Source organism: Coccidioides immitis, assembly GCF_000149335.2.
Source record: "Coccidioides immitis RS genomic scaffold supercont3.3, whole genome shotgun sequence".
NCBI classification, from domain to species: domain Eukaryota; kingdom Fungi; phylum Ascomycota; class Eurotiomycetes; order Onygenales; family Onygenaceae; genus Coccidioides; species Coccidioides immitis.
The window spans coordinates 800510-827131 of NW_004504308.1; the positions used below are offsets into that span (position 1 = coordinate 800510).

A 26622-nucleotide genomic window follows, 5' to 3' on the forward strand; every position below is an offset into this window, starting at 1 on the left:
GCGTGCACCGCAAACCCGATTCGCCGGTCCGGCAGCTGACTAATATAGAGCACTATTCCTCTTTGGGCGACGGAAATGCAGATCTTGCGCTAGCCGTGATAGGCCTAGCTCCCGCCGCCGAACCCCGCGTGACTCAGCGCTATATTCACGTGACAGATGGCTGGGCGCTGGCGCTGCGGTGGGTCGCGCTAGCGCCGTTGCCCAGCCTCCTCTCGCTGGCGGCCACCTGGACAACCACCCATCGCAACCCCAAAGTATCCGTCCCGCCAGTCCTGTCTCCCTTCCATCATCCCCCATCCATCCTCGTCGCTGCATCCCCGGCGTCTACTCTGGACTTGAATTCATCGCCTATCGCTCATATCCCTCTCTCTCGCATCGATCATCTCCCCCTCCCCAACCTCGACCTGCCCTTTGTCACCGTCGTCGCCTCGAGTCTGCCTGAGCACTGTTTACACTTCGGCACCACCCTGTCCTTGTTTTTGTCTTCCCACAATCGTATTGTCGCCCTGCCTCGCTTGTCTCACTCACGCATTCTTTGTGCATTTGGCGGTACATTCACTCATCAATCAGACTCTTTGATCTGGATCCCTCAGTTCGTGTCTTTGGCGTTGCAATTGGCCTTGGCGTTGTCGCATTTGTCTGTCTTGACACCAAAGCAAGCGCCGAGTGAACTCCATCCTTGTGTCGACTTCCCATCTTGAACGAACGCTCTTCTCAGCGTATCCTCCGTGATCATGACTGATCAACCTCTTCTAAAAAAGGCGTGCCTCGAGCCTGCCGCCGAAATCGCGGTGCCCAGCTCTCCAATCCCAGCCCGAAGCAGCCTGTCCGCATCCCCCGATGATCTACCACTCTCAATAAATCCCTCGGAGAAAACCAAGTTTGCATCTCCACAGCCACCTGCCTCGTCGTCCGAGATGACTCCTCCCCCTTCACGAAATGCTCCACACGAATCCACGCCTGTCCGCGCCTTTTCTGAACATAGCCCTTTCCTCGTGTCGCCGCCCGCAACCGTGAATCAGACTCTCTGCGTTGCCTATGGCGCATCAGAGAGCTTACCAACCTCAACAGACATCGAGGACGCAGATACCGAATCACTTCGAAAGATGGCAAAGGGGCTCTTGGCTGTGGCCCAAGAGTCACGCATGTCGGCTGCACACTTTAAACTTCAACATAGCCTTCTCTCTCTGACAAGCAGCGAAGCGATCAAGCGAGCTGAGGTCGAACAGCAGCTTGCTAAGAGAGAGATTGAAATCTTGCAGAGCGCCGATTATCGTTCCCGGCAGAACCTCATGCGACAGACCTCTCCTCATCCCCAGCTCAACGCCGACCTAGAGGCTGCCGTGCATCGAATCAAGGAACTAGAACACGCAAATATGACATTAGATCGAAGACTACGCCGCGCTAAAAAACTCATCGAGGAGCATGCTGGCAAATATGGACTCCTGGAGGAGGAAAACGGCCTTCTCAAACAGCGCATCCGGGAGAACCGAGTGCACTTTACCCAGCTGATGGACCAAGGGTCCATTTCTTCAAGCCCTCGTACCGAATTTAACACTCCACACCGCAAGCCGATCCCGGATGGTGCTCGTTCTCATATCAGCAGAGTCGGCAGTCATCATCCATTCGCGGCTCTCCTTGCTGCTGACCAGGTCCTCAACGGAGAATCTGCCGGTATTAAGTCTCCCGTATCAAAGAAAACCTCTCAGAAGAACCACGGTCATGCTCGTGGAACGCATTCGCTCTCGTCCTTGCCCACGACTCCCCAGCGTAATTCTGTGGGCAACGATCGAATCCATTTCTTTACTCCGATCAATAAACGATCCACAGCCCCGCCTTTGAGCCACGCTGCCATTGATGAAGACGACGAACGCGACCGCCACGATCGTGACAGCACAATCTCGGCCTCCGACATTGAAGAAGCAGTGACCGATGAAGATGTCCCCGCTTCCCAAGCAAGTTCTCTCGCTACTAGTATGCTACGTCGTTTTCCCCGTAGCAGTCAAGAAGAACCATCAATCCCAGTAAACATTGGCAAATCGAGCACCCTTCTTCAGGCTAAACTCTTCGGCCAAGTCAAGAAAGCCGGCGTTGAGCGCCCCAGCGGCAATCTGAAGCGCAAGCGTAGCACTGAAGAGAAGATGATGTCTCCCAAGAAATTTCGTGGTGCAGAGTCTGTCTGCCTTGATGTGGAATCCTGAAGGGGTCGACCAACATTTCCATTCTTTTTGTTTTTCTTTCTTTTTCTTTTTTTTTTTTTTTTTTTTTTTTTTTTTGCCCTCCTTACTGTGATGATTTGATACGACTTTGCTACCCTTTCAACACTCACTATGAACCCTTTTGACGATGCTCCTGAGTTTCCTAGCTTTACGATATGTTGATGAATTTCCTTGCTTTATCGGTATTTGAAAAAATCACTTATGCGAGCTGTACCTCTTTCACCCCTGGTGCATCACTTTGGGTCTTTCTGATGATGTACGATTATTCCTGCATTTGTTGATAGACTTTGTTATTGATTTCTGGTGTTTCGGCGGCCAAGGTATTGCTAGCTTTTTTTTTTTTTTGGCTTGTAACGCGTGGTCTGGCTTAGGTAGAGTAGTGTAGGATCCTAATCAGACGAGAATATGAACCCACAATGGCCAGCTCCTCCTCCGTTGTCCAGCAGTGCGTTTGGTGAATTTTTGAAAATTTTCGCCGTCGTCAGAGATGTTGTGGTAACCAATTAGGTAAGACATAGGGCTAGCGTGGGCTAAGCGAGGCTGGCGGCTCCGAGAGGCAGACCACACCAAAAAAGTTCCCACCCCAAATAAACCCAAGCAATCCTCGAACGACGTCGACGAACGACCAGCAACACCATTCCGGGTTTCGACAACTTGATCACCGGCCGTCACAATGGTATGCTTGATGCTGCTCTCCCCCGCCGCTACGCTTTACGGGGAATTAAAGTCCTCTGTTTCGCGTTGCGCCGCTTTGGATGGACGCTAACATGCGACTTTCTTGGATCTTATAGGCGATCAAGCACAACCAGCAAATCCCTAGGAATCGTGAGTATTCCTCTCGGTCGATCGCCGTGCAAGACGATGTGCGAATCACTCTGGGCGAGTTTTTTTTGTTCTGACTGGTTTCCTGCGTTTTAGACTTCCACAAGGACTGGCAGCGTCGTGTCCGAGTGCACTTCGATCAGGTACGAAATTTGCTCATGCTTTTTTCCCTTCCTTTTTTCCTTCGAGGGAAAGGAAACGCGGAGACAATGGAAAGGAATCATTGCGGTGTATATTTTACCTGGAAGGTGGATGTGGCTGATTTTTGCTCGCGTTTTATAGCCTGGCCGGAAACACCGCCGTCGGGAAGCTCGTCTTGCTAAGGCTGCCGCCGTTGCTCCCCGTCCTGTTGACAAGCTTCGCCCAGTTGTCAGATGCCCAACCATTAAATACAACAGCCGGGTCAGAGTTGGACGTGGTTTCACGATTCAAGAGTTGAAGGTACTCCTATTGTCTCCAAAAGGGCTTCGACGCGTCCGAGGCACCTGTTACCTGCTGCGCGAAGACCGTTTATAGTATTAGCATTTCGCTTACTGGTCCATGTTACCGTGATTTACAGGAAGCCGGTATCCCCCGCAAACTCGCCCCAACCATCGGTATTGCCGTCGACCACCGCCGTGTCAATGCCTGCTCAGAATCCCTTTCCGCCAACGTCGCCCGCTTGAAGGAATACAAGGCCCGCTTGATCCTCTTCCCCCGCAAGAGCGGTCAGTTCAAGAAACTCGACTCCTCCCCCGAAGATGTCAAGGCTGCCCTCGAGGGCAAGAACCTCGTCAAGAACGTCGGCTCCTTGCTTCCAGTCACCAACATCACCCGCGCCCAGGCTGTCACTGAAATCTCCAAGGCCGATATGCCAGAGGGAGAGAAGGCTGCTTACCGCAGACTGAGAGATGCTCGCAGCGAGGCCCGCTATGCTGGTGTTAGAGAGAAGAGGGCAAAGGCAAAGGCTGAGGAGGCCGCAGCGGCTAAGAAATAAAACTATAAACTTAAAGAAAAGCCTGCTGTAGTTTGCTTCGTGGTTCCTTTTGTCTCGCAATCCCCGAATGTTCTTACCCCTCCTCGCCCTTTTCTCTTTTACGTTGCTATGATAATATGGTCGTCCGATGGGAATCAATGGGGTTGGTCCTTGATGGCTTTGAGGTGTACTTACTCCCTGGGTGTTTTTTAAATTAAATGCAATGGGAGAGAAATACGAAAACGTACATCCTGAATTATCTCGGAGCACTTTTGGCTGGGATATCCTTTTATGCAAAGTTTCCCTTGCTCACTGTGATCTCCCAGCTAGAATTACAAATGAAATGATATGACGTCTAGCCCATAACATTCAGCTGGCAATAGTTTTGGTATGAATTTTTTTTTTTTTTTTCTTTTTTTTTCTTTTTCTTTTTTTTTTTTTGGACATTTATCTCATCCAACCTCTTAAATCGTCTCTGGGCGGCATGTGCTGTTTTCCATTGAACAAACCCACGTAGTGGTATGTGTTGGGGGTCCCGTTGATATTTGCCGTCTTCAAGGGAGAAGCCAAACACAAACATTTTCTAAGTATGCATATATCATAGCAACTGCGTAAGGCCAACGATACTTACAAAGTACAGGGCGGATATCCTATCAACCAAAATGACAAGTACGTTTATATAGAGCAGGTTTCATCGTCTCATTCTTCTATGTTGCCCTGCTTCCCATATCTTTAGTAGACCATCATCACTCTTCCCCATACAGCACCCTGACGACAGCCTCCACAGCGCCTACAATTATGCCACAATCAATCTCAACATCGGCACTACGATGCTTTAGTATAGTCCAAAACACCCGTCGCGCCTCAATTTCAATTTTGGTCTCGGCGCCTCCGCTAGAGCGTGGGGAAGTCGAAGTAGAAATGCAAATATCAGGTTGTAGGAACGGTTCACTGGTCCAGAGATCAATCTCGATGGGACAGGACACCATGATCTGATAACTGCCAGTCCCGCGAGGGCCTGAGAAAAGGGATGAAGATCGATCAAGGTGAGGAACTAGCGCGCGAGGGTTCTTCTCGGGCTCGGAATCTTCGCGAGAGCTAGTATCTTTGAGGCGAGTGCCTTTGGTGACGTTGGACTGGAGCTTCTCCAACAATGTCCATATTTTTGCGCGCGAGATGCATGCTTCCCAGTAGCGACAAACGCCCCACGACAATCCGGATATGTCGAGTTTTAAGAGTTGGTTCGAAAGTCGGGTGTGCATCCATCGGTGTAGTTGAGATGGAATGTTTGCAACATCAGATGCTTCTGAGGAATCGGGAATGGTGATGGATAGGATTCTTTGTAGCTCCGGATCTGTTTCAAGGGTGATCGGAATCTTGTATATAGACTGAGGGAATCCACGGGGAGGAGAAAGGACAAATTCATGCTTTTGTATCAGACGTGATGAGGATCCCAATGTTTTCCAGGACGAAGAAGTTGTTGTCGTATGTGTAGATAGAGTGAGGGGTGCGAAGAGTGTAAGATACGGCAAAGGATCAGAAAGCTGCTCGAGCGCAAATGGATTTTCTGGAGGTGGTGTAACTGGACGCTGCAGTTCCAACTTGGGGATATGCTGAGGAACAGAAAATGGAAGAAGATATGAAAGCATGGAGGATATTGGTGGTAATCGTTTTGGCTTTGGAGGCGGAGCACAGGAAGGATTGTCAGTCGTAAGCAGAGATCTGTAGCGCAGGTCAGGTGGAACAAGCAGAAACCCAGGAAACATCAGCTAAAACTTACAGTAAACGGCTTAGATATTCTTTGTCCAGTGACTCGTTTGTATCCGGCTGCTCAAAGCGACGGCCACAATCCTCAAGAGTCGCGACGTCTTCTTTCAACTTCTCCAACTGTGCAGTAAGCTCGTCACGAAGCCTCTTTTTTTCACGCACTGCGGCCGGCAGCTCTTCTTCTAGCTGTGAAACGTTTGTTGATAGGTCTGCACCCAAATCTTCCAATTCCCCGACCTGCTCATCGCGCGGTTTAAGTGGGCTCGGCTCGTAGCGTCTTCCCGAAGTCCGTCCCTTTTGCCGGTCAACCAGAAGACTTGGGCTACTGCTCATAAAGCTTCTCGAACGAACAGAAAGTTTCTGCAGACCCAGCTGCGTTGGAGTTGGGGGTAGCTCCGGTTCGCTCTCCCCATCACCAGCGTTTTGCGATCCGAATAAACTCCCAGAACCCTGTTCTCCAGGCTCAAATTCGTCTGGTAGACCAGCCACTGATACCTCGGCTGTAATAGACGTGCGCTGTGAGGTAAATAGAGCTCTCCTAGCAGACCTGCGAACAGTTCCATTCTCTAGATTGGGTTCTGCCGCTTCTGCTTTGCGGGAACTCGGCACCGGAAGTTTAGAATTAGATTCCCGCTTCGAAGAAATTTGGTTCGGTAGGGCCCATGGAGCTTTACGGGACATGTCCTCCTTAGTTCCCTGAGCATCATGCAGCTCACGTCCCCGGCTCTCTGACCGTTGTGTTCTTTCTGCCGCCGACCAGCCTAATACTCTAGGAAGAAGCTCTGCCTGCGACCGCGCAAGACTTGCTTTTGTTGCCGACCGAAACGATGCGCCGCTTGCAGGCTCCAGTTTTCCATTGTTATTGAGAGATGCGTGCTCGACATTTGTCGATTCGACGGGGATTGCCGAAGAGGAGTTCGATTTGCGCCGTTTGGCGGGTAGGGGAATCATACGTGAGGCGCGTTAGAACATATAGACGCTTTTCAAGTCCTTGCTTTTTATCAGATAAGACAGTGATTCAATATACGGGCAGAGTAGAGTAGCAATTGCAAACCGTCTTTGGCCAGAGCAGCTCTGGGATCGCGGGCTGTTTTGACGGCACAACAAACGCGACCCGCTGTTTGCAATGTTTGCACCATCGTTCCAGCGAACATCGTCATCGTAGAACACGGCGGCACTTCGGCAGCAAATTCGATCGTGGATTGCTGTCAGTCACCGGTAAGAATGGAGGGCTTGGCCTTCACTTCAAGACGACTCTATTTGAAGAATACCTTATGCGTACACTGCCTCCGCCGGATACAGGGCCCAGACAATAGGCCTATCTCACGCGCTCAAAACGTTTACCCTCAACCACCACCAAAACCTACTTTTCAATTTCAAATAAGAGCGCATAAAACTCTCAGTCAAGGATCCCAAGTATCACAGGCCTATCCTCTGAAAGGCTACTACTCTGACATCCTTTCTCACCCAACCCGTGTTGCCAATCCCGCTCGACATGACCCTTCCACACCACCAGCCCCCGCCGCCCAGGCATCTTCCGACACTCGCGAACCTACACCCGCCGAAAAGATGAGCATAGTTTTCGGGACCCGCCTCGCAGGTCCAGGCTACACATCGCGTTACAATCCAACCACTCCACCAGACTCAACCTGGCAAACAATCAACGGCGTCCCGATCCCCCCGCGCCCCTCAGAGCCAGATAATTGCTGTATGAGCGGATGCGTACACTGTGTCTGGGACGATTACCGAGACGACATTGAAGAATGGGCGGCGCGGGTACGCGAGGCGAAAAACCGTGCAAAAGTGATGATTGAGGCGGGAGGAGATGTGAGGCATAAGCCGCGCCGTGAGGTTGAGAGCGCGAGTATGAGTATGGACGATGATGGAGGGGGGAGTGAGGGTAATTGGGTTGGCGATCCATTGTCAACGGAGGCGGAGGATCTGTTTGAGGGGATTCCAGTGGGCTTTAGAGAGTTTATGAAGACGGAGAAGCGACTGAAACAGAAGAAGACGAGTCAACAAGAGGTGTGCTGATAGGTTTACGCGCGTTTTCACCTGCGACATCGATCTCTAGTTTGTCAAGATATACCCCCCCGGCCCCGGGGGATAGCATTGAGGTCGTCTTCACGGCTTCAGGCGCCATTGTGGAGTTCCGTCTAAGCGTTCAATACATGTATATAGTTTTGCAAATTAGACCTGAGAAGAAATCATCCCCAAAGAATAGATCTAAATAAATCTGTTACATCTACTATGGAGTAGCTTCTGATGACACTAATTTTTTTGTCATGGCTGATGTGGAGAGGCAACGATTACTCTGGGACATTCCCGAACCATAATTCGTCATTTCGCCGGCTGATAACACGCTAGGATCTAGCAACTAAATGCAAGACTCAACGTCACTGGAGAACTTCGTAAATACTTCATCACGATATGTGGGGGAAGGTGAATCTCATTAGGCCTTAGGCTGGCCGATTTCAGCCATCAGCTGTTCAAATATTTCCCTCCGAGCTGATGTTAAAGTTGGAGGCTACACATAGAATGTTAGCACGCCGGGATATATGAATTGCATGCCAAACTTACAGGATGCTGTAGTAAACCATGTAGCAGGATCAAAGCATTATCCCTATCCTTTGCTAGTCTAGCTCGGTTGGTCTTTTCTTGAGTAGATTCGCTCTCCGAGGGCTCAGGTATTCTCTTTCGCACCATATCGCAGAGGATATCTGTGACGCTCATGCTCTGCAAGCAATCACCCACCGCCTCACTGCCTTCTTTGTTCGAAGCCATCAACGCGAGAGCAAACCAGCCCTCGCTACGAACAACTGGCCAGTCAGTTTGAGTTATCATTGCCCCGATTGGCCGGGCGACATCTTTATGGAGGCCGAACAGGCGTTTGACAAGAGCCTCTGTCGTATTTATTCTCTCTGGTTCCGGGTTAAATCGTAGTAGAACACGACAAATTGAAGCTACAGTTCGACCAATTTCGGTCCGGGTAGGCGAAGAATCAGTTTTGAAGAAAAGAGAGAGCATGAGAGAAAGGTACGTGCGCACATTTGCTGGTGAATTGGGGTCCGAGGACAGGGGGTCAAGCAGTCGAGATATATTAGAAACTGAGGAGAGTATGACTTGTCTCGTTAGACTGGCTGCCATAAATTGTATTTGAGGAGCTGTCTCAACCGCCCATAGCCTGGATAGTCTTTCAATAATACCAGCCTCACCAAGGTATTCTCTGTTGTTGCCTGCAATGGTAAGATTCTTCAAAAATCCCAACACTGAATGAAGCACTGGGCTCCTGGCATCACTCTCTAGAATCGCTATTAACGGTAGATGGACTTGCAGCTTTTGGACCATCGATTCACAAATTGCATCCTCCCGTGCGAGATTTCCAAGCATAACGCAGGCACAGATCTGTAAATGGTCATTCGACGATTTAAGCCAAGATATCAGGGTCCCAGTAAGTGCAGAGCCGAGGGGATATGCTGTAGGGTATATCTCTAATCCAGAGAGGTCCGAAAGCGCATGATTAAGTTTCAAACGGCTAGAAGATAGAGCTTGTTCGTCGTCCGAAGACATTTCTTCATCTTCCATTTCGTACGACTGCGATAGAATCGAGAGCACGTTCTCAACTTGTCCTTGCAATATGCATACTCGTTGAAATCGATCGGTCTGTAAATATGCCGCAAGAGAATTCGTAATGGATGTGAAATGAGGCAGGGATATATCGGAGGCTGTAGCCAGTGTAATAATTAACAAAAGAGAATCATCCGGTACTGAATCTAGAAACTGTCCTGCTTGGAAATCAGCTCAAGTATTGCACTCTTCAACAAATGTCAGATCATACCTTGTCCACTTGCTATTTCAACAAGTTCATAAGTATAGCTCAGCAACGCGTTCCCTTGAATTGACCCACTCGCAAGCAATTTTAGGAGGGGATTACATATCCCATCCATCGCTATTTGGGCTTGAGCGGGTTCTGCTCCAAAATTAGTGGATGAATATGACAAGTAAGCCGGTCACTTTACCAAAGTCAACGCAAATATTGTAAATAACAGGAATGGCTACATGGACAAGTGCCGGGTTATCAAACAGCATCATTATTGACAGAGTATAATTCCTGTCCACCACTTGCTGCCGGTTTTCATCTATTCAACGATCAATATAGATCACGTCAAGGGAGGACAAGCCAACTACCTGTATCAGCACATGAATTCCCAATCAATCTTAAGGCATGGAGTAGAATATCGTCATCAACACCCTGCGTTGAGATGACTCGAAGGTAGAAGTCCAAGATGCCACTTGTACCGTAAGGTAGTCGCCATTTCGCTAATCAAATAAAATCAGAAAATCAACTTCCACTTTACCGAGATATAAACGAGATACTTACGATCTCGGCTTCCATTTGCCAACACTTCGGTAACACGAGCCATATAGCCAGAATTAGTTTCCCACAGTTGATACAGCTTGGACTTGACGGCCTCTAGTATGCGCGCATTTGGAGGTCCATAGGCGGATTCTTTATCCACCAACTCAAGAGATGCCATTAGATTCCTCAAATCGAAGCTGGCTGTATCCTCTCCGGCATCCTCGAATACAGCCTTTAAGGCTTGAAACATTCTCTCCTCTTCTTTGGCGGGTAGGCTTGGCTTGTCTCTCTTCGGTGCCGTCAATGGATTGAGGGTCTCCTCTTTGGAGTGAGCCGGAATGTTAGCAGGTAGATCTCGATCTGAGTTCCCTGCCGTCACTTGTGGTAGAGGCATTTCTGGGTATTTAACATCGGCCGGAGACTTGGAAGTCTCCTGCCCTTGCGCGGCAACCTGTGACGAATGACTCGAGGACTCCATGGCGCTGGCAAGTAACGGTGCTCAGTTGACCCTAGCTGCCTAGTTCAAGATAGTATACACCGGAACTCGCGGGAACCGCTGACAGGCGAGATATTCAATGCTGTCAAGAACTGCAACTAGACCATCCTCAAGGGTGCAGCAATATCCAATCACAGGTATAAGTCACAGTCAGATCACTCAAAAGTCCAGTCCGGCAAGGCTGCTAATGAGACTCTGTCTGCCGAGTGTCTGTGGATCCTATGAAGCTGACAGAATCACCAGGGTTTCACTAGGCAGGAGTCAGCATCCAAACAATGTGTCATAGAACACTATTCGAAAGAGGTGAACTGTATATACCCCCAGAGACACAGCGGGATCAGTTCTCCAAAATGCTTATAACCCCTCAGCAAACATGAGAGCTTATGCAGGACGTTGCACGCCATCCATCCTTACTTACTAGTTAGGGCTCCATTTCTCACGTGGTTGGCTAGTGAGCACTAAATAAAAAGGGGTGAATCATCTTCAACGAGCTTCTGCCTGAACCCACGAACCTCAAAAGAACAGCCCAATAATCTTGGTGATGCATGCACTCACCAGAGTATAGCCTCGCACTGTACGGAGTAGAACTGATACCCGTCTGACATCCCTGTGGAATAAGCAATTCACTGACAGATATGCCATAACGTCACTCCTTGGAGCACCCTAGTGCTAGACAGAAACTTCTTGGCAACTGTGGGGAGATATCCAGAAAACGGCTGCCCAGCGATTATTCTGTGGGCACAGAAGATGTAAACATGATATTCACAGACATTTGAAGGATAGCACTCGACAATTTGCAAGAATCTGCTTTCTTGATGTCCGCACCCACTTGAATTACTTGCATATATGCCTGCCTATAAGACCATGCCACCACAGATGCCGGTACCATCACATCTTTTCAAGACCACAGTTTCTTTGGGTTGTTTTATATTCCATTCACGTGGACTGTCCGAGAGAGCGTTCAAAGTCGTTTGGACTCCCTTGGTTGCCTATGATAAGCCCCCGTGTTGTGATTATTTCGCATATCCACCCGAGGTCTCGGGTAGAAGCCGAGTTTGCCTCTTGCCGAAACCGTTTCCTGGATAGGACTGGAGCGAATTCCAAGAATCCGTGAAGCACGGATATAGCCAAAGGTTTCAACAAATTGAGCTTTCCCTTCCACATAATAAATGGTGCCATCCTTTCCGAGGCCTGGGTTTGAGATTGATTTTTATTGTCTTGGTATTTGGATTTTTGGTCATATTGCTCTTTGACTAGAGCTGACATGAGCCAATCAATCCATATGCCCACTATTTATACCACTAACGAGCCTGTGAAATATCCGCGGTCTGACCACACGGACTCAACACCCTGAGTGTTTATTCCTAGGCTGCACAAATGTATGTATCGGTGAGGCTTCTGCTATGGTGGAGCAATGATTGTGCCGTTCCTTCAAACTCACAATGATTGGCGCAACCACAGGCTCGCCCCAATTTGCTCCATGCCGCCTAGCGACTCCAGGGATGTAAAGAGACATTTGCGGTGTGTTTAGCTGGTTACCAAGTTTGGCGTGTGTGGGGCACGCTTATATCCCGTGGTGCTGATACTGCCGATGCCGAGTGGGCTGGACGATTGGGATGACAGACGGCTCTATTCCACAAAGAGCTGGATGCCATCATAATTCTGCTTTCGCGGATGCAGAAGGGAACCTACGGAGGATGTGCCGTTATACAGGTCGTGGACGATCAGTGCCGGATACACTTCTCGGCTCCCTAACGCAATGAGGAACGTTGGCAGGGAGCGAAAAAAGGAGATGAGAGGGAATTACCACAGGAAACATTTTGACGCGTGCCCTGCGCTGAGGATTTCAGTGTCTGATCTTCAAGGTCGCAGTTCATGGCATATGAGCCTCGATTTAGCGATTCCGAATTTCCCTTTGAATAACTTAAGGCCAACTTTGATATGCTTGTTGGAGGATACGGTTGCAAGGGAAGCTCAGATTTTGCATCCATTGCTGACGACGCGATTCAGAAGCAAAACACAAAGATTCTAAAGAACATCACTGTAGTACATATTTACATATGTAGATAGCATATGCTAGGCCACAATTCTCCTGTTACGTCTGTTTCGTTCCAAGCATCTTGGATTAACTTGGAGTTTTTACAAGACTTCTCACCTTTTTGAACTTCGCTGTGTGGACATTGGGTTTCAATCCCCTAGCGCAGGATCAATTCAGACCTCCTACAAGGAGGGTGTGTAGGCCCATTTTCAACAAGCACATTCAAATCCTTACTGTGAGAACATACATCAGCATCCCCGTGTTGCTATGACGGGAATCAGCCGTTGAGCTCGTCGCTGCTGGGCTTTCACCCTGAAAGGATTTTCCAATTTGCTGACTCCCCGGCGGAACTTTATCACGACGCAGTGGGCTCGCGGAGATTTATGCGTTACCTAACATCGCGACACGGATATGCCAGGAATGCCTGCATATACAAAGACTGCTATGGCCGCTGAGAAGCGCGTGGTATCCACTGGGCACATCTTCTCGAAGGAAACTTCCGTGAATATCCCTGTTCGTTCTAAACCAGTTCGAAAGCATGCGCTGAAGGGAGAGCTTCTGGATCCTTGCTCAGTGATGGTGTCCACCCAGGGGGCTCGTGCCAGGTGGTAAGCCGGAACATGCGCATTCCCCCGATCAATGTAGTTTTACCAAGCTTCCAAGAACCCCCTCCGACTAGGATTTGGCAGGATTCGAGAATGGCGAGAACGGGTTGGCAGTCACGGCGCGCCGGTGGAGAGGATTGACCCCTGTGCAAAGCTAGGTTAGTTAGCCAAAGGATGAGCTGTGGCGTTCGGCAATTCTGGACGTCCAACGCTCGAGACCTCGACGACGCATCCACCTTCGAAACTCTTTTCTACCTGCTACATTTGTCCATGAGCCCGGAATTTCTCGAGGATCGGTGACTACTGTGGACATTAGTGGTCCAGCTCGGAATCCCTCAGCGCAAGGAGTTTCATCGGGGGCACACTCCATCTGGTGGTTAACGTTTGGGGCGACTTGAAACTTGGTCAAGTCCGCTGCGTTACAATCCTGTGGATTTGATTGCTAGGGCGTGAATTCTCTTCACACTGAAACGTCTCTACAGAAACGGGGTCGGCTTTGAACTTTGCTCATTGGCTGTTTCGCGATTTCGTATGGCCACCCAGTCCATCGTTGGCATTGTTTCACCTGAATGGATTTCTGGCAAATTTCGGAGGCTGTCAGGCCTTTGACCGAGTTCCATGGATAACCACAGCGCTTTGGCTGAAGTTGATTTCCATTGCACCGCTTTTGTCTATACCGAAAGTACCAAGGTGAAAGTGGTTCGTCTGAGTGCCCAAGAAGACCTCCGCCACGCTCCTCGGGATTGCGAGCGCCTTGGACCCTAGAAGCAAAGGCACATCCCGTGAGCTATAGCACAAGCTGCTTCCTGGTATCATTCCTCCTGTTCTCTACGTTACAAAGCTAAAGGCAATAACTCCTCATCGTAATCGGTGGAAACAAAAACATCCTTGGCGGTCATGTCCGATGTTGGCCCATGTCCTGAACCCACTGCAATAAGCTTGATCCTCATCAGGGGTTCAGTATGTTTGTTTTGCAATGGAAGAACCACGCTCATAGAGACCGTGGAAAGAAGCATATAAGGCTCTGTTGCCGCTGTGAATCTGTACTGTCTTTCTTCTCTACAGACCACACAACTCTCCAGCCTTTCCTTCTTTTTTCTTTTTAATTGTGCCGTCACTCGTTCTGAACGCCTGCATTTGGCTTGTCCATTCTTTTATTTGCCATGTTGTTGTGTTCGATGGTGGCGGCCCTGGCGGCTTTAGCCACTCCTGCTTTTTCTTGTGCTCTCCCTCACTTAGATTTACCTGAAGACAATTCCGGTCTTGATATCAAACTCGACAGCCTCAGCAACACTCGTGTCAAGGCTACGATCACCAACAAAGCTGATCGTCCATTGAATCTGCTCAAGTTCAACACCTTCTTTGATGATGGTCCAACTGAGAAGGTTGGAATCTTTAAGGATGGTACTGATAGCCCGAGATGACTTTCCAGGCACAGATCTGATAGCTTCTCCTTTCTAGGCAACCCGATCAAGTTTGATGGAATCATGCGACGTATCCAGACTTTCGACCTTCCCATCAGTGCCTTCGTTCCTATCAGCCCGGGTGAAAGCATTGAAAGAGAATTCGACATTGCCTCAACCTCTGACTTGACTGTGGGTGGTGCCTTCGATATCTTGTCTGAGGGTGCAATTCCATATGCGGAAGCCAACCAAACCACCCTTACTGGAGCCATGGTCTTCAAGAGCAATGCACTCCAGCTCAAGATTGATGGAGAGATGGCTGCTACCGTTGCGAGGGCGATCCAGCCCCTTGATCGACGTAGCGACGTGCATGTCTGCCGCAACAGCGCAAAACGCAAGGCTCTCATGAAGGCCCTTCGCAACTCCGCGCATCTTGCTGGAACTGCTGCTAGCGCTGCGTATCGCAACCCGCGTAAAGTTCAAGAATACTTCCACACCACCGATCGCACAGCCGTTCGATCCGTTGCAGCTCGCTTGAAGGCTATTTCCCGGGAATCTGGTTCTACTCGCAACGGAGCAACTCGCTACGCCTGTGAAGACCACTGGAACAGATGCGAGCCCGGTGTGCTCGCATACACTCTCCCATCTCACAATCTTGTCGTCAACTGCCCGAGTTTCTACAACTTGCCAGCACTCACCAACAGGTGCCACGGCCAGGACCAGGCTACCACCGTTCTCCACGAGTTTGCTCACGCGCCAGGTGTACATGAACCTTTCTGCAAAGATCACGCGTATGGATACCGATCCATTCGACGTCTGTCTACGAGACTGGCTCTCAATAACGCTGATTCCTTCTCTCTGTTCGCGAATGGTAGGTTCAGACGTCGGTTCCGAGTTATTTCGACATAAGAATCAAAGCTAACATATATCACAGCTATTAATCTTAGATGCTAGCGCACCAACTTGGCTTACTTCTGTCTGTCGACCTGGCTTGAAAACGGCCTGTGGCTGTGGGGAAATGTGCCCATTATGCGCTTGTACAAACCAGAAACATTCATTGCATCTCTTTCTTAATAATACTATTGACTTTGAATTTGCGAATTCTAGATAAAAGAGGTCTTGCAAGGGACACCACATCTTAAATGCAATATGGTCAACGTGTTTACACTGTTACATACATATCACTGATGGATGAATTTGGGCATTTTGTGCTGTTGAGTAGTTAACTGACTAGTCCACAGTGCTCTACCTTATCAAAGAGTTCTGCTTGCCAAGTCACACCCAACCTTTTAACTTCCCAACTCCCCTAACCACCCTAAAATTAATATGCCTCTTAAGATCACGGACCTGTGGACGGAAAGGAAAACGAACTCTTGAACTGTTGACATGAGCCCTTGAAATTACGGAGCAATATTTCCCCCTCAGCGTTAGACTCTCACTATACGATGCGACTATAGACTACAGAGTACAGAGGACGAAATACGAGAATCTTAGATGTGGTGGATAGCTACTTGCAGTACGGAGTAAATCACAGTGTTGCTTAAAGAGCTTATGTAAATTGTGGCCTTTGAGTGTAATATAGTGGTCCTTTTTTGGGTACAAAAATGACTGGTTCATGATGTCTGTTTCAGATACCCATGTTGTCGAGACACTAGTCTCTATGTAGTTAGTCTCCAGCTTAGCGGCTCGGATCTTCTTTGATCCGATGCAGAGTTTTTGTCTCACTTCTCATCCCACAATCCTTTGGATGAGAGGAGTGAGGGCACACACATCTATTGAGTTCATGTTCTGTGGTTCCTATAGCTTCCACATATGGTTAGTAGCCTTGTAGGTCCTTCTGAGAGGTTCTGAGCCCTTCTTTAGGAATCTTTGAAGCCTTTGGAGTTGCCAAAAGAGAAAAAACCCTTGACAGAATGATGGACATTGACCTGGAGAGCTTCTCAGCTCCAATCCCCAATCCAACCTCCAGAAATATGAGTCCAGCAGGACATATGAAGGATGCTAGCACCAACACAGGTGCACATTTACAGTCAGCAGGCATCATACAGCAGGTTGGCTTTCTACAGAGCAGCATTGCAGGCCATCAGTTCAGAGAAACAACTCCCTGAATTGAAAGAAATTTCAATATAGCAGACAAAATGGTTACAGACATCACTGGAACAACAATTTGGTCAATCCCCATGCTACAAGGCAAGAAAAATGTGAATACTTGGTTAAACATTGTCAGGTTGCAGCTAAACCACTATGACTGGAGAATTCTATATGATGCAGTAGTGCCAGAGTCTACAGAGGCTTCTGAAGATATATGAATCAAATGGTGAAGTGCCATGACATCCTTCACTACATGGCTCAGCTTAAGCATGGAAGACAATGCTCAAGATTGGATCAGCAAGCACTATGGAGGTGACATTAATGACTCTGCTCTTATGATATTCTATACAAAGCAGCTCTTCCTAAAGCCTGATAAAAATACATGCATTCATGTGGTGGAGAATTATTTCTACACATGTCAACATGACTATGAATCAGTTACACAATACCTTGATGTACTGCTTGAATGATACCAGAGGGCATTGCAAGCTCCTCATTCATTACATCCTTCTCTAGCAATTAACAAGATAATTGAGGGTGTATGAGTGATTAATGAGAACTACACAGATAGTGTGCTATCAATAGTTTGAAATACAAACTCAAGTGACATAACATATGAGGATATGAGAAATCTTGTGCAGGAGGCAAAGGAATATGTGGAAGCTCCAAGCAGGATATATATGGCTGGACAAACCAAATCCAAAGAGACTGCCCCCAACAAGCAAATTGTACAGAAATATGCTCCACAGAAGAGAGTCTCATGGAATGATCATGTCAAATTCTTATGCAAAAAAATATCTAGCAAAATAGGTGACAACTGCAGATATTGTGAGACTCCAGGTCATGCCATACAACAATGCCCTCATCTTTTTACTGACAAGAGATATCAAGAATGGAAGCCAAAGCCACATTTATGAATGAGACCAAGGCCCAAAGGAAGATAGCACACAAATTCTGAACAGAAAAACCAGAGCCAATTCAAATCTCAGCAATCAAATTCCAGTGAAGATGCTAAGGATAATACAGGAGAAAATCATCTCATAATGGGATTTGAAAATAGCTTCACTGGCATGGCATTCAGACCTGGCTTGGTGGCATCCATATTCAAAAGAGCTGTTGGTCTGGAAACCTGGCTTGTTGACACATGCTGCAGCCACTCAATTTGTTGCAATAAAGCCTACTTTACTAGCTTTGATTCTACTACAGACTATTGGTACAGGGCTTCAAATGGAGAAATCATTTCCATAAAGGGTAGTGGCATAGTACACATTAGATGCATCATCCAGGATGGCATTGTCAACAAGATCCATATATGTGCATGGTATAACCCAAAGTTAGGCACGAATTTGCTTTCCACAAACCAGTTGACTGAAAAGTTGAATCTCTACTTTATGGAAGTAGACCACATGCTGCAAACACAAAGAGACCACAAACTAGTGGGATATGCTAAGAAAAGTGATGGTGTTACAATCCTCAAGACAGAGCCACTTCATCAGCAAGAGAAAGCCATTCAACAGATGTACACTACTATGAAGCTCATGCCAGAGCTTCTCCATAGACAGCTGGGACACTGCGCATTCTCTACCACACAAAAAGCAGCAAAAGACCAGGAAATCAAAATAGAAGGCCAAGATACTTTCCATTGCAAAGCATGTGCACTAGGAAGGTCAAAATGGCAGATATCTTGAACACCACAGATCTGGTCTATGATTCCCTGGGCAGAAGATCCACATTGACCTTCAAACCATAAAGCCAATAAGTTTTCAAGCCTTCAAATATGCTCTAATAATTGTGGATGACTGCATGTGTTTTAAATGGGTTATACTACTCAAGAATAAAGCTGAAGCTTCATGTAGCCTCCAGGAGCATGTCAAGAGGCTCAGGAATCTACTAGGTTTCTATGTGGATACTGTATGAATGAATGGAGGCACCAAATTTTCACTATTTAAGAAGAAATTTGCCCTGGCCTGTGGAATCAAATGCAAAGTGACCACTCCATACACATCTGAGCAAAATGGTGTAGCAGAACAAATCAGCAGCTATTTAGTAGAAATAAGTTGTGTCATGATTTTAGAAGCAAAGCTTTCACAAGAAGTCTGGGATCTGGTCTTGCAAACTGCTTGCTATATTATGAATAGAATCTCTCCAGCTGGAGGCAGAGAATTGCCATATGAGCTCTTTTGGAAAAAGAAGCCAAATTTACAGCACCTATGAGCTTATGGATGTATAGCCTACACACATATTTCACCAGAGGATAGAGTGAACTACAATAAGGCATATAAAATGAAATCCAGGGCTCAACTTGGTCACCTAGTTGGATATGAAGGTGAGAATGGACATATTTATAAGATCTGGATTCTGGAGACTGGCAAAATTATACATACATGTGATGTCAAGTTCAATGAGGATGTTGATGCCATTCCAGACCTCCTGAAAAAGAAAGATCCTAAGCTGAAGAATAGATTTACAGAATCCTTTGTGATTCCAAGCTTCCCAAAGCAGGAAGCTATGGGGGTGGTGAAGCAAGCTGTTACTAGGTTTCTACCAGCTTCAACACAAGAGCCTATGGAGGCATGTGCTCAAGAAGCTAACCTGATTGAGAACCCTGAGATCCCAATACCTTTCTGGATGCAGGAGCAAATGCATGGCCCATGGCTTCAAACAATAATGCTGTCACCTCAGAAGACTTCTTCAGCATCTGAACACATGGTGAGATTCCAAGAGCCTGTCTATGAGACTATTGAAGAAACACCAGAGCCTTCATATAATGGAGATAGTGACAATGACTTGATTGAGGGCCAAATCCACAACAAGATGTTCAGAGATGTGTTGGAAGAACCAGGACAGAGTGCTGAATCCATGCCTACACGCGAACCAGAACCTATGGCTTCAATGAAGCTGAACCCTCAGCCTGCAAGACATGTATTGAGCTGTACAACTAAAGACAAATCACCAAGACTATATGGAGATTACACTTCCTATCTCACAGCCAACCTGCTAGCTTACAAAGTTAAGGTTCCACACAACTACAAAGAAGCTATAACTAGCAAATATGCCAGTGAATGGAAGAGTGCTATGGAAAAACAAATTGAGAAGCTAGAAGCTGCCAATACTTGAGAGCTAGTTGAGATAGATTCAATAGATCCTACAGCTAAGATCCTACCTGGCAAATGGATTTTTGACTTGAAAGTGAATGCTGACAGCTATGTTATCTCCTTCTGTGCTAGATGGATTATATGTGGTAATTTCCAACACCCTGGCCTTGATTTTGACAAGACTGCTGCATCTGTAGTCACTGAATCAGCTATCAAGCTTGTGCTTATAAAAATAGCAGTTGAAGATATGCACTGTGAACAAGTTGATATAGTTACAGCCTACTTGCATGCCATACTTAAGTGCCATAAGATCTACATGAGCCTTCCAACTGGAACAGAAAGAAAAGGCTTTGTCTGCAGACTCCAGCAAGCTCTGTACAGACTGAAGCAAGCAGGACATCTTTGGCAGGAGATCTTCACAAAAGCTCTCATGGAGATTGGTTTAAAGCCACTAAAGAATACAGATCCATGTGTATTCATAGATGAAGAGTCTGGCCTGCTACTAATAATCTATGTTGATGATGCTCTTATTGCTGCTCCTACAAAAGAAACTGTCACTGATTTCAAAAACAAGCTGTCCAACTGCTTCCCTATAAAATCTCTAGGTGAACCATCAAGATTTCTAGGTTGCAAAATTGAATGAGATTGTACAAAGCAAATAATCTATCTCTCTCAAGAATCATATGTTCAAAAGGTTCTTGCCAAATTCTACATGAGTGGCTCAACAATCCAGACCACCCCTATGGCAGAAGGAGTATGGCTTATACAGAAGCCTGAGCCTAGTTCAGTAGTTGCTGAAAGCATTGTGAACTGGCTGCAACAGCTTCTTGAAGCTCTCAATTGGCTCTTGATAAAGAGCTGCTCTGATATTACATTGGCTGTCAACAAACTCCAATAATTTGCTATGAAGCCAACACTAGAGCACCTAGGATATAGCAAATGAATACTGTGTTATTTGAAAGAATCTCCCATGCTAGGCCTAACCCTCAGAGACATCCTGAAGCCTGGAATCCCAGAATTACAAGTCTATATGGATGCTAGTTACCAAGACTGCAAGGAAGGATGCTCAACAGAAGCATATGTATTATTTTATATGGGAACTCCCATTGCATGAAGCTCAAAACACCAAAAGATCATCACACTGTCAAGCACAGTAGCAGAATTTTGCACTCTTGATTCTGCCGTGAAGAAAGCACTCTGGATTCAGAAGCTCTTACAAGATCTTGATCTTCCAGCAAAAGCTCTGATTCCTATATATATGGATAGTGCAAATGCTATAGCACTAGCTCACAAGCTGACATACACACCAGCCACCAGGTGGATGGATACACATTGGTTCTTCATGAAGGAGCTTCTCAAAGAGAAAAGGGTGAAACTCTACCATATACCAGAAACAGAGAATCCAGCAGATGGCTTGACAAAGCCACTTGGAAAACAAAAATTTAAAGAATTCTTACAGATGTTGAATCTCAACAACATGGATCCTACATTCACACTCACTTGATTAGGATGACACAAACACTGGTGGAAGTGGCATAACCCACAACAACATTACACCAGCAACAGATTTGGAGCTCAACCTCCAATTTGGACTTCTGCTTACCATTTACTAAGAAATATTCCACTCATTTGGTTATTGAATCAGCTTGGATCCTGGATTTGTTGGATTTATGTATTTAGAAATTTGTCTTCTCCCAGTACTCACTGGAGCCTAGGGGGTGGTGTTGAGACACTAGTCTCTATGTAGTTAGTCTCCAGCTTAGCGGCTCGGATCTTCTTTGATCTGATGCAGAGTTTTTGTCTCACTTCTCATCCCACAATTCTTTGGATGAGAGGAGTGAGGGCACGCACATCTATTGAGTTCACGTTCCGTGGTTCCTATAGCTTCCGCATATGGTTAGTAGCCTTGTAGGTCCTTCCGAGACATGTCAACCAACATGAGCATGGCAGTTACTTGCTGGTGCCCTGCAATTCTCAAACTGTTCTCCTCTTTTTACTCTCACACTACTGGATTGTTGTAATCAAGAAGAATATAAATTCTATAAAGACTGGATCATTCTGCTTAATTGGTTCTGAATACTTACTACAGAGCTAGAACTGAGAATCTCTAGTCAATAATATTATCTATTTAATCTGCCAGAGCATAAGCTCCAGCTTCAGTCTCTCATTATCAGATAATTATCTCTGGTCTACTGTGTTCTGTAAGATCTGATTAGAATAATTCTACACAGTATTCAATAGACTAAATGCAAAAGAACTTTGAAAAGTAACTCTGCTAATTATACTTTGTTATCTGGTGCAGCTAACAGATTGAAGATTTGTTGCATCTCTCTCTCTCTCTAGTTCTTTATACTAACTGAAACAGATAAATCTCAATTTGATTGAAGAATTTCTGTATTAATATTTTAATATTCATAAGTAGTGTAAGAAAGCAGAAAGCTTTAAGATCAGAGTCTGCTTCTGAAGAATATATTATTGTAATAAAATAAAGCAAGAGTTTTCTTATAAATTAAAGTTAGAGATCAAATATATAAGTTAATAAGATAGTCTTAAATGGCTAAGTAAATTAACAATCTCTAGTTAGTCTATAAACTTGTATAAGATTATATACTAGATAAAACAGGCATGCTCCTACTAAATATTAATAGAGATAATCTTTTCTACATGTAATACTATCTTCAGATTAATTTAACTATCTGATTCCCCACTCAGCACCAGAGAAGTCAATATAAAATACTATATAAAATGATGACTGCTACTTCTCTTCTCTTTCTCTTTCTCTTCTTCTTCTTTCTCTTCAGAGCTAATATTGATGATTTTCTCCTTTTTTCATCTTTTTATTTACTGTGCTTCAACATTCACTTATACAACAAACATATACTGCAACAAAATAAGTTGTGTTAAGAGATAAGTGCTTGCAGAATACTGCTCTAGTGCATATTGTTTACTGACAAGATATTAGTTTTCTCCATGCATATTTATTTCACACAGCTGGAGAGAAGCAGTACAAGACCATATTAAAAGAATGAGTCTTGAAGAAGAGCAATTGACATAAAGCTAATAAAGATGTTGACCTGACTAATTTTAATCAGAAGAATTCTTACTCTCATCTCTTCATTCAAAATTAAAAGACCAGCACTTATATGTCAAAAAGTAACAATTTTTAGTAACAGTCTTGATGCTAATTAATAAAAATAGATGCTATCAAGAAAATCCATCACTTCTAGAGCTCTATCAAGATAATCTTGCTAATGGCCTCATTTCAGTAATTAATTCAGGAAATTACTTTATTCTGTTATCAAGAATATGAATATTACTAGCAACATACTGTTATTGAGTTACTTTAGAAAACAGCTGAAGTAATCTTGTGCACTCTGTTTAAGTATAAGTTACTCTTAGCAATGGCATTAATAATTATACTGAGTAATATAAACTCTATTATAATAATAGTATACTATAAGCATGTTACAGTCAACATCAATAATATAAAGCTCATTCTTGATATCAGTATCAAAATTAGATTAAACTATTTCAGCTCAATTGATGTATCTAATTATTCTACTCCTGCTATTACTATTCACTATCTGCATGCTGCCTCTGCTCTGCCAACTATCACTACTGCTACTCTATCATCACTACTACTACCCACCACTACTTCTCTGTCTTCTTCCAGCACCATCAGAGTCTCTGCCTGTCAAATGACAGGTATTAGAGCCTCTGTCTAGTTCACAAAGCTGGTTCTGGAGAAGCAGAAGAAGAAGAAGAAGAAGAAGAAGAAAAAGTAAAAGAAGAAGAAGAAGAGAAAGAAGAATAATAATAATAATAATAAAGATGATAACAATAATAATTAACTTATTATTTAAACAGTTCCTGTTTGTTTGCTGGCTTCAGCTATTAGTTAGTTTTAATATTTTGTTTCTTTTAATAATTAAATTGATTTTTCTAAGAGTTCTGCCTTTATCAAAAAAGTAACAAAATTTGATAACAGTTCACACAAAATTTGATTAGCTTGACTCTTCTCTATGAATTTAATATAATAAAACCAGAAATTCTGATCTCATTCTGGTTTCACTATGAATCTGGCTGAGATAGAAAATGAAAGTCTACCATCTCTACTGAAATGAAATATGGGACATAATTTTCTATTTGAGAATGGGACCAGGAAATAATTTCTGAAATAAAGATGAAAACAGAATCTCAAGCTCTTGAGTAAAATAAGACATGGGACTGAGATTTCATATTTGGGATCCCAGCTGTTTCTAAACTTGGGACTGAGACCAGGTTCAATAAGAAATAGAATCCCATTCTGGTCCTGAATACCAGTCTAGACAGCAATCTATATGGCAATCAGACAGATAAATAAATAAAAAAATAAGTATGTAATAAAATGCTGAACATTTATAATAAAATAATTACTGTTTTACAATAAAGAATGTTTACTGCAACTAATAGCAATATGCATGCAGAATGTTTATATAGATAAGCAGTAAAAATGCAGAAGCTTGCACATTCAAGAATCTACAATACTTCACCAATAACAGAGAAGCTACAACAACAATGTATGAAAAACTACTTTGATAGCCTTATGTCTTGAAGTCTGAGACCTCTGGGAAGGGGAATAGTGTTATGAATGTACAGAGATGTGGAACAAAAGTTCCTGGAGACTCTATTTTGTTACAACATATTGCAATTACCTGCTGCCCTACCAAAATTTGGTGGGGTAGCAGGTAACTCCTATTATTCAACAAACAGCCTGGCTCCCACCTTTTTCCAAATCTCTTCAAATTTAAAACATCAAATCTGCCCACCATGCCTTCCAGAGAAATCTCTCTCCATGATAAGCTTGTTATATGAATTCAAGCTCTTGCTTTGATCTCTTATGGAATTTCTATCTTAGATATTTCTCATACTCTTCAGATTTCTTCTTCTACCCTCTATAACATTCAAAAGCAAGCAAAAGACCATGGCTTTGATCTCAGAATGACTCTTGAATTTCTCTCAGTTATATAGAAGATGCTTCTAGATTAGGCTGGCCAAAGAAAATAAGCATCAAAGAAGCTGGAATCATTGTCTCTATGACTAAAAGCTATTCAGAAAGGGAGAAATCTACTGAGATTCTGGCATTTAAAGCTGGTATATTCTATTCAAGTATTTTGTGAATTCTTAAGAAACATGGCTTAATGTGAGGATTGTATGTGTAGATCAGTGTGACAATGAATCTCTAGAAGAAATATACATGAAAAAGAGTACACAAGATAAAAGATCTGTATTCTGGCAACTATGTGCAACTTGTAAACAAGATTGCCACTGGCTTCTAGCAAGAGATTCATATAGTAACAGTTCTTTATATATGCTTATAAGTATGTGACTTAGTGTTTTATGAGAACACATGCAAATTCCAGCAGCTTATAAGTTAAGATCTCTAATCTTTACAGATGCTATTCATTCATGTAAGAGATTTACAGCAAATTCTTACAGATTTTCTCTTCTTGTAAGTCTTGATCTCTCAAGACAGCTGTCTCATTAAAAATCTTTATAAGTAGAAAAACAAAAAATCTCTTGAGAAAAATAAAAATTTCCTTATAAGAAAAAAAGTACAGTCTCACTAGAGATATGATATCAACATAACTCTAATAACATAACAGAACTTAATAACACAATAATGTGTAGAGAGTTTTTATTATTCTTGCTAGCCCTGTATCACTATTAGATAATAAACACTAGCTTAAGAGAGAGCTTTCTCTTGCTTTCTCTTTTTCTTTTTTTCTTCTCTTTCTTCTTTAGTTTATATTATTATTATCAAGATAAGTGAACCCTTCAAGCACTGCTTCACATGGGAGGCAGGCTTATAAGAGATCTCTGATGTTCTGGAAGAAAAATAGCTACATCTTAATGCTTCACCTATCTGGCCACAAGATCACAAGTTGGTGAGTTTATCTCTGGTTGTGCTTTTACTTCATATGATTATAAGATTTTGTCTTTATGTAGAGTTTGGTTTGCAGAGAGACTAATATATGCTAGTTGCTGCTGGTTTATTCTCTTTCTCTCTTTTCTCTCACAAGTTGTCTTCACTTTTCTCTCTTGAGAGGATGCCCACACCCCCTCTCTTTAAAGAAGAGATGTTCAGGTCTTCAGTAAGTATTTCTTGCAAACTTGGAAAGTGTTTGTAACTAACAGTTCTAGAGTATTATTATTCTCTCCCTCTCTTCTTCACTAGTTGTTGCTGCTCTCTTCACACTAGCTCAAGCTGTAAGTACTTTTTACAAGCTGACATTGGTTTGTGTGCTGATGAAGTTAGGATCTTGCTGCTCTGTCTCTCCCCTCCACAGTTATTGCTCTGGCCCCAGCCAGAAATATGAGTATTCTTTATTACATTCTAGTTCACAGCTAATCTTCTTTAGATTGTTGTTGTTGTTCTCTTTGCACCAGCAGAATTTGTGAATACTGTGATTCTGCAGAGTACTTAAGATCACCCAGCACCTCTCTTGCAAGATTAACAATAATAATTCCAGACTATCTTCACTTAAATACCACCAGCTGCTACTTTTACTGATGTGTTGCAAGCTAATCTAGTGATTCTTCCAGATCTTTCCCTCTACACAGGAACACAAGCTTTGTCTGTCTGTGAAAAGACATGGTATCACAAGTCTATCTAAAGATCTGTGCTTATTGCTGATTTGAATAATTCAAATCAGTTAACTGTGCATGCTCAGCTTTACAAGAGAATTCTCATAACTCAGACTGGGGCCCAGCCACTATCTGAACAGAAGT

At 44.5% G+C, this 26622-nt stretch overlaps 8 protein-coding genes across 8 annotated transcripts; 4 read left to right on the forward strand and 4 right to left on the reverse strand.

Annotated features, from left to right (window-relative positions):
• Window positions 1-305: 305 nt before the first annotated feature.
• On the forward strand, window positions 306-2201 carry CIMG_08620 (uncharacterized protein; the record flags this gene model as incomplete). The annotated part of the gene is made up of 1 exon (XM_001241456.2): window positions 306-2201. The coding sequence occupies exon 1, from the start codon at window positions 735-737 to the stop codon at window positions 2199-2201; it is 1467 nt and encodes a 488-aa protein (XP_001241457.1). The 5' UTR covers window positions 306-734.
• Window positions 2202-2819: 618 nt separating this feature from the next.
• Window positions 2820-4408, forward strand: CIMG_08619 (60S ribosomal protein L13). The gene is made up of 5 exons (XM_001241455.2): window positions 2820-2895; window positions 3011-3044; window positions 3138-3184; window positions 3324-3482; window positions 3601-4408. Exons 1-5 carry the CDS (start codon window positions 2893-2895, stop codon window positions 4015-4017), a joined length of 660 nt encoding a protein of 219 aa, XP_001241456.1. The 5' UTR covers window positions 2820-2892; the 3' UTR covers window positions 4018-4408.
• Window positions 4409-4608: 200 nt separating this feature from the next.
• CIMG_08618 (uncharacterized protein) lies at window positions 4609-6786 on the reverse strand. Its single transcript, XM_001241454.2, has 2 exons — window positions 5777-6786; window positions 4609-5718 (listed from the first exon to the last, which is right to left on the reverse strand). Exons 1-2 carry the CDS (start codon window positions 6712-6714, stop codon window positions 4743-4745), a joined length of 1914 nt encoding a protein of 637 aa, XP_001241455.1. The 5' UTR covers window positions 6715-6786; the 3' UTR covers window positions 4609-4742.
• A 175-nt stretch (window positions 6787-6961) lies between these two features.
• CIMG_08617 (uncharacterized protein) lies at window positions 6962-7984 on the forward strand. The gene has a single exon (XM_001241453.2). It carries the CDS (start codon window positions 6988-6990, stop codon window positions 7795-7797), a length of 810 nt encoding a protein of 269 aa, XP_001241454.1. The 5' UTR covers window positions 6962-6987; the 3' UTR covers window positions 7798-7984.
• Window positions 7985-8075: 91 nt separating this feature from the next.
• Window positions 8076-10974, reverse strand: CIMG_08616 (GTP binding protein). The gene is made up of 7 exons (XM_001241452.2): window positions 10938-10974; window positions 10145-10869; window positions 9952-10083; window positions 9783-9902; window positions 9602-9733; window positions 8344-9548; window positions 8076-8290 (listed from the first exon to the last, which is right to left on the reverse strand). Exons 2-7 carry the CDS (start codon window positions 10599-10601, stop codon window positions 8216-8218), a joined length of 2121 nt encoding a protein of 706 aa, XP_001241453.1. The 5' UTR covers window positions 10602-10869; window positions 10938-10974; the 3' UTR covers window positions 8076-8215.
• A 1274-nt stretch (window positions 10975-12248) lies between these two features.
• CIMG_12198 (uncharacterized protein) lies at window positions 12249-12610 on the reverse strand (the record flags this gene model as incomplete). The annotated part of the gene is made up of 2 exons (XM_001241451.2): window positions 12249-12370; window positions 12427-12610. The coding sequence occupies 2 exons, from the start codon at window positions 12608-12610 to the stop codon at window positions 12249-12251; spliced, it is 306 nt and encodes a 101-aa protein (XP_001241452.2).
• Window positions 12611-13177: 567 nt separating this feature from the next.
• CIMG_08614 (uncharacterized protein) lies at window positions 13178-14161 on the reverse strand (the record flags this gene model as incomplete). The annotated part of the gene is made up of 4 exons (XM_001241450.1): window positions 13178-13416; window positions 13518-13632; window positions 13828-14023; window positions 14100-14161. 4 exons carry the CDS (start codon window positions 14159-14161, stop codon window positions 13178-13180), a joined length of 612 nt encoding a protein of 203 aa, XP_001241451.1.
• An 11-nt stretch (window positions 14162-14172) lies between these two features.
• CIMG_08613 (metalloproteinase 7) lies at window positions 14173-15760 on the forward strand. Its single transcript, XM_001241449.2, has 3 exons — window positions 14173-14666; window positions 14724-15536; window positions 15600-15760. The coding sequence occupies exons 1-3, from the start codon at window positions 14426-14428 to the stop codon at window positions 15617-15619; spliced, it is 1074 nt and encodes a 357-aa protein (XP_001241450.2). The 5' UTR covers window positions 14173-14425; the 3' UTR covers window positions 15620-15760.
• The last annotated feature ends 10862 nt before the right edge of the window (window positions 15761-26622 follow it).